This window comes from Rhipicephalus microplus, chromosome 3 (assembly GCF_043290135.1).
Source record: "Rhipicephalus microplus isolate Deutch F79 chromosome 3, USDA_Rmic, whole genome shotgun sequence".
Taxonomy (NCBI): domain Eukaryota; kingdom Metazoa; phylum Arthropoda; class Arachnida; order Ixodida; family Ixodidae; genus Rhipicephalus; species Rhipicephalus microplus.
The window spans coordinates 41,499,493-41,506,265 of NC_134702.1; the positions used below are offsets into that span (position 1 = coordinate 41,499,493).

Below are 6,773 nucleotides of genomic sequence, written 5' to 3' on the forward strand. Positions count from 1 at the left end.
CAGATTCCCAGAAAGAGTGAAGTATTTATAGTAACCTCGGGACATTACATCGACATTGAAATATGTGCTCAATATGCAGACAGGGACAGGAAAGACATGGACAAGCACTTATTACCGTTCTGTTTGTTTACTATCGGTTCTGTTTTGTTTGCGGTGTGGTCTTACCATATGTCCTTATGTAATGTTTCATCTGTCAGTATCTATTTCACAGCTTTCTGATTAAACGTTCAGTCGGTAGTACCCGCTTGTCTGTGTCTTTCCTGTCCCTGTCTATGCCAGTCCACGTATCACGCTTATATTTCAAAGCATCATGAATTGCCAACTTGCCCAATCAACCATTTTGAAAAATTAGATGGGCACATAAAATAAGGTTGGCCACTTGTGGTCAGGATTCACCTACTAAATACATGCAGTGTCGAAAACAGCTAGAAGGCAGGTAAAACAAAGCAAATGTTTTGCGAAAGTGCATCCTTTTCACTTTGCTCTACTGCCAGTTGCATTGCACGACTTCCAGGGATCAACTATGATGAAGCATCATGTAGTGGAGAGCGATGGTGCAGATAACTAGATGCAGCATGTTGAAATTGTGTTTTACTGAAGCGTGCCTGCAGCACACTTCTCCTATTCTTGAACAAGGTGATAAAGTTCAGCTTTATCTTTGCGATGTCATTTGCTCCAATTTCCTTTTATGTAATCTGGCCCACAGTGTAATTGCACAAGCCAGTCGTACTTTGTTCTTTGAGTGCAGTAGAACGTTTTCACAATTGGTACACACACTTTCAGAACAGCTGACCTAACCTACACTGTTGGAAACATTCTGCTTGAAGGGAAAGGAAAAAAACAATGCGCTGGAGGATCACACGTTTTTTAAACAAAAGAAGGTAACAAGTAAAATTATTTTATACCGTAAATGAGAAATGTAAATCTCGCTTCACTCCTTGCTTGTAAAATAAGGTAATTAGGGTTGAAAATTTTCTCATAAAATATTGCAAGAATGTAAACTGAATGAAGTAAGTTAAGCACTTAGCAACAACCTACTGTGCAAACGTTAATGGCATAAAATATGTCTTGTAAGAAATTTGGTAACAAGAAGAATGCTATTGCCTTTGAAACCTTAGCTGCCACAATGTATCTAATGTGTCTGAACTGCTGCAATAGGTCTTGTGTCTTCTACAGGTTCTGTAGGAGAGGACAACATACATAGACAGAAATGATCTCCAAAAAAAGTATATATATTTCAGACATCTTTATATCATATGACTTCTGAGTACAGACATTCATGGGAAGTACATGTATATTTTATGTACTAAAATAAGCAGTAAATAGTATATGTTTCTCTTAACGTATTACAAAAACACTGTACCTGAACAGCACAATAGACACGCTTGTGCAATGCGCAGCACTGCTCAGTAAATGAATTATGTAACCTCAAGCACATCACATAACCCCAGTTCATTGTTCAAGGCAAAATAGTGACCTGTTAGTAACAAAAAAAACATCGTGCAGTATGTATACTTTTCAGAGATTAGCCAGCGTAAATTGCTCTCGTGACTACAACTTCGCACATTGTGTTTAACGTTCCACATTGATGAATTTGAGCCTACTCGAAGCACACATCCATACCCTCACATTACAGCAGCATCAATAAAGTGAGCATTGCGTAATCAGCTCGATGCAAATCTTCAAAAGCAAAGGTGTACCATGCACCACAATGTTAGTTTCATTTACTATAACACTTAAAATGCTATCGTGTCACAAATGCTATAATGCTGTCCTCCAAAAGCTATTGTGATATCGCTTCACAAATGCCAGTGAAATGAATGGAGGTTCTTCTTTTATGTCCCAGAAGCTAAGGACCAAATAGCATGATGAAGGCTTCTGCTCCCAATGTACTTTGACACGCAGGCTGTACACAGCCTTCAAGTCATACATACAAGCTTAGGTCAAATTCCTAGCTGCCTTGTACATGCCTAGTTCAGATGAAGTGCTACAATGCATAACATTGGCCAACATTAAAATGACACCTCAAAAAGTACTACAAAAATAAAAAAGTGGACCTTACTCCAGGTAAAGCTTCAACTATAAAGGAAGCCGTCTGAAAATTTGTACTGTGGTTTCACTCAAACACAATATTGTTAATAATAATAATAGATTTAAATGACTTCTTCAAACATGCTAGGTTTATATAAAAATTCATTCAACATGATAATACTGTTTAACCGGAGTTTCATTTAATGAGAGATGAACAGTGGAACGGGCTTCAAGTGCAATATTAATGATATTGAAAAGTTGTTTCTATTATGCAACAGTGCCTTGATTGATATGTGGGGTTTAACATCCAAAAACCACCATATGATTATGAGATGTCGTAGTGGAGGGCTCTGGAAGTTTCGACCACCTGGGATTCTTTGGCGTGCATTTAAATTTGAGGACACGGGCCTACGGCACTTTCGCCTTCATCGAAAATGCAGCTGCCGCAGCCAGGATTCGATCTCGTGACCTGCAGGTCAGCAGCAGAGTATCTTGGCCACTAGACCACCACGGTAGGGCTATCCAGCAGTTCCATTTAAGAGATTTCTATTATATGAGAGTTTACTGTAAGTTTGTAGAGCCAGTGTTCATTGTAAGCATGCATCAGTTTAGTTTTGTTACATACTGATATGGGCAAGTACTGTTGTAGATTTACTATTTCACTGTATATCATAAATTGTAATGCATCAGAGTCATATTAAGGATACACGGTATGAAAGTGATCTGTAGACCTGTTGTGCCAGGAACTAAGTGTACTCTAGACCAAAAACCAATTTTCTACAAACTAATCACATTAGTCAAAGAGGAAATATGCCTTCTTGATTCTCTCGTGCTTGTATTTCATCTGGACGGAGAGCACAAGCTATGTGGAACGGAGTTAATAACCAAGTGATGGAAACCCCATATAAGGTACCAAGTTTCACTTGAAGTACCCAGAAACATTAATAGCAAAATGTGTACATAATATCTCGCCATGCAATATGTTCGGTCCAGCAACATAGCAATCGTTCAAACTTGATGGCGTTATCTAGTAAGGATGAACTGAACGCTGAATGAGCTCAGAACTGAGCACTTCACCGTAGCTTCACATCTTGTCTTGAGAAATTTCTGATTTGCCTAGACCAGACTGTCTGAATACATCACAGAAACTTTGTGCGCATGTCTTTTTTTTTTTTTTTTTGCAAGACTAGACAGATGGTGACATCTGCCAGTTGTGCCTAACTAGGCTACAGACAGCACGTATGTGATGCGTCCATATGCAGTTGCCACAGTCCAATTAGCAGGCCTTTCCAGCATTAATAAAAGGTTTGCCACACTGCCAATGCCCCGTTTTTTTTTTTTTTTTCATCCAGTTTCATCCAGCAAAGCAGCAGAAGTACTTGTTCATGGCTGTTTAGTCACTTGACACTTCTCTTGCAGTGGGTCTCCCCCCTTAAAGGGGCCCTGAAACACTTTTTTGAGGAACCATAGAATTAATTCACGGGAAAAGCGTATTCCTCACAAATTGAACGCCGCAAAACTTTCAAGAATCCCTCCAGTGCGAGCGGAGTTACAAAAATTTGTCACACGCTGCAATCACATTCTCTCTTCTCTCGTCCCGACGAAAGCACTGGAAGCTGAGCAAGGAGGGAAGGGAGGGGCAAGCAGAAAACCTCACTCGTGCCTCGTGACCCTGAGCATTTTTTTCTTTTCTTTTTCTTCGAATACGGGGCTTTTTTCAGTGTGATCGTGCGCACACCCGTGGACAAGTGACGGCCTCTCGCGGCGACCTCTGTAACAACCGAGCGCGCCATGTTCAAATCGGCCATCGGCTGATATATCGGCTTACTGGGCTTATTTTCTGTGATTTGTCGAGAGAAGAGAAAGCTATTTTTAGCTGACTTTGACAATTTATTGTGAATTCCAGACCGCATGCTGTGCTATAATATTTGGCTCGCGTGTTGTCGAAAGCCTCTACTACCGATCGGCAGGGTTTTATGCCCATGCTCAGAAAATGTTGCTGGGCCCCTTTAATGAAAATGAAAGTCTGCAATGATAAGAACTTTGGCGACATATCTGTCACAACAGACAAAACAAGGTAGGCTGTGTAAGCAGTTAACCATGAAGTAGTTCTAAGAATCGGATGGCAGATACAGTGCAAATCCTTTTTATGTCTCATCTTGAACACAAATAACAAGCAAAAGACGTAATACGAGATCGGCGTAAAATCTTAAAGCTTGCTGGGTAGAAGTACATCATCGCTGTCACGTTTGTACATAAGCAGCAGAGTTATACAGTCACAATGTAAATAGAACATTTTTGCTTTATCAGACTGGTCAGCAGCCAATGGGTGCATGCATCACAGTCGCGGAAGTTTGAGTTACGACGCTTTCGGTTTTCCAACGACCGCACTCGGACGACACCAGCTGCCGATGAGAAGCAGGGCATTGCACACGTACGTCGTCACACAAACCACGCAGAGGTCGTAAAGGATAAAGTAAAGGATGTAGGCAAGGTAGACTGATGTGATGTTGGACAGTATGCAGAGAGCGAGGTGCAACTTGTCCCAGCGGTTTCCGTCAAACACGCCTGCGAATAAGTGGGAATAAAGCGTGTAGAGAATGCTGCAGCATGGTTAAAAAAAGATGTGGCAAGTAACCTATATGCCGATTTTACTGGCTAGCAGCAAATTATTTAAATGAAGGCATTATTACCTATATAAACAAATGGAACTACTGCCCCAGAAGAACAACATTCGCAGCTATACTGGGGGCATATCATAGAATCTAAACACTCTTCATGTTCACCATACAGCAAGCAAGTAAAAAAGTAAGTTTTGTTATCCTGGCTGTGTACGTTTTGAAGAAAAGAATAATTTACTAATTGAGAAACAGAATACAAACTGAACATCACACACTACCAGGGGTGTCTGAACATCCAAAACAATTGACTATTTGCAAAGCTCTACCTTCAAAGCAAAACTCGTGTCTTGTCGACTGTGCCAATAGGTCGTGCAAAGACCGTTAACTCAAGTAGAATTGAGGAATTAGGGCATGCTTACTGCGTGATGCTGCGAAACTTGTGCCTTGTATGAAAATGCACTAGCCCTTTGATATAGTGACAAAGAACGAAAGAAAGAAAAAACTATACCAAATTATCTATAGCAATGCTTTTTTGTTTCTTACCACAGATCATGACGATGACGTAGAATATGATTCCGTAGACGCTGTTCGGCTGAACGAGTACAGATTTGGAACCAACAACATGTTGGAGAAGTCCCATTCCTTTACCATACCTGAGCGAGAGAGAGAGAGACACAAAGTGAATGACCACATTGAATCTATAAATGATAGGTTACTGCTCTAATCGCGAGGTATCGCTTGATAGGTGCGTCGCATATCACCGTTCTTAGTGAATTTATTTTGCTTCCACTGTTCTTGGCGCCATTCGATCAACAGAGCGACTGTAGCGTAAATCTACCGCGAGCTCATTTGGTTTCAAGTGAGGTCGCGGACACGGTTTCGGTAGCCGTGGGGCTGCAAGTTTTCAAAGCGCAAGTACGCTAGCTCGATCGTGTACTTCAAGTTAGGTGTGCGTGAAAGAGTAATCTGTGACCTGATTCCGCAGCACGAGTGCTTCGATCGATGGATCAATCGATCAATCCTAAAGCTACGAAACTCGCTGTCAAGTTTTACGCCCGACGCTGTACCAGTTACAGGTCCCTATGAGGCGCAAAAAGATATTTAAAAGATTCAAGTCAATCAATAAATCAGTCCATCGATTTTCGTGAACGTCCGAAAAACAGGACGACGCACCATCACCATTTGGCAATTACACGTACAGGTGCGGAAGGAACTCGCTATGCTCAAGTCAAGCAAGTCAATCAATCAATGAAATCAATCCAATCGAATCAATAAATTCCGGCATTACAAAAGCCAAACGGCGAAACATGAAGTTTCACGGTCATCAAAGGTGCCAATCATAAGCTTCGAAGGACACGAAAACATTCAACACGGAACAAGGAAATTGTGCATCGCGAACACTTACGCTGAATTGAACGCCTTGGTGCAGCTGACGTTCGGACTGAGATCACACATCGGCGCGTAGTTGGGATCTTCCTCAGCACGCGTTTCGACGATGTACGCGTACACCGAAACCAGAATACCCACGACGCAGACCACGGCGTTGAAAATTTTGAGGCGGCTTCGCCTCGCTTGAGGGTTCGCGGGCAACATACTGTGCGATGCGGAAACCGCAGAAGCAAGATAGAAACGAACACGAATAGCGACGACAAAAAAGCAAGAGAGCTGACAGACGAGACAGACGCCTGCGACTTGCGTCTTGGCTGGTTGTTGTGGCAATGTGGCTGTGGTGTTGAGAACGAGTGTTTATTGTGCCCGCACGTTGGCTTGTATTTGTGTGGTGGTCTGCGTTATCTAGCTTCATAAAACTACACGGCATCGCTTTGGAAAGCCACAAAGTTCAAAGCGATTGCAGCTCGCTGCACGAGCCATAAAGTTTCCTAAAATTAATGGAAACTCTATGGCACGAGTCACCTCCACGCAGAATTAGCTGCTGTGCTGCACAGAAATGACGTCATACACCTTTTCGATTAGGCGCTTCGTTTGAATCGTTCGAAGCGAACATAACTTCGCAGAGTGCGACGACGCGATGACGTCTCATCGGCCTCCGGCACCGTGGCCTCCGGTTCCATTAATTTTAGGAAACTTTATGGCACGAGTCACCTCCACGCAGAATTAGCT

At 42.2% G+C, this 6,773-nt stretch overlaps 1 protein-coding gene across 1 annotated transcript; it reads right to left on the reverse strand.

Moving 5' to 3' along the window:
* Window positions 1-3,971: 3,971 nt before the first annotated feature.
* Window positions 3,972-6,386, reverse strand: Vkor (Vitamin-K epoxide reductase). Its single transcript, XM_037426977.2, has 3 exons — window positions 6,058-6,386; window positions 5,196-5,305; window positions 3,972-4,599 (listed from the first exon to the last, which is right to left on the reverse strand). The coding sequence occupies exons 1-3, from the start codon at window positions 6,243-6,245 to the stop codon at window positions 4,391-4,393; spliced, it is 507 nt and encodes a 168-aa protein (XP_037282874.2). The 5' UTR covers window positions 6,246-6,386; the 3' UTR covers window positions 3,972-4,390.
* Between the last annotated feature and the right edge of the window lie 387 nt (window positions 6,387-6,773).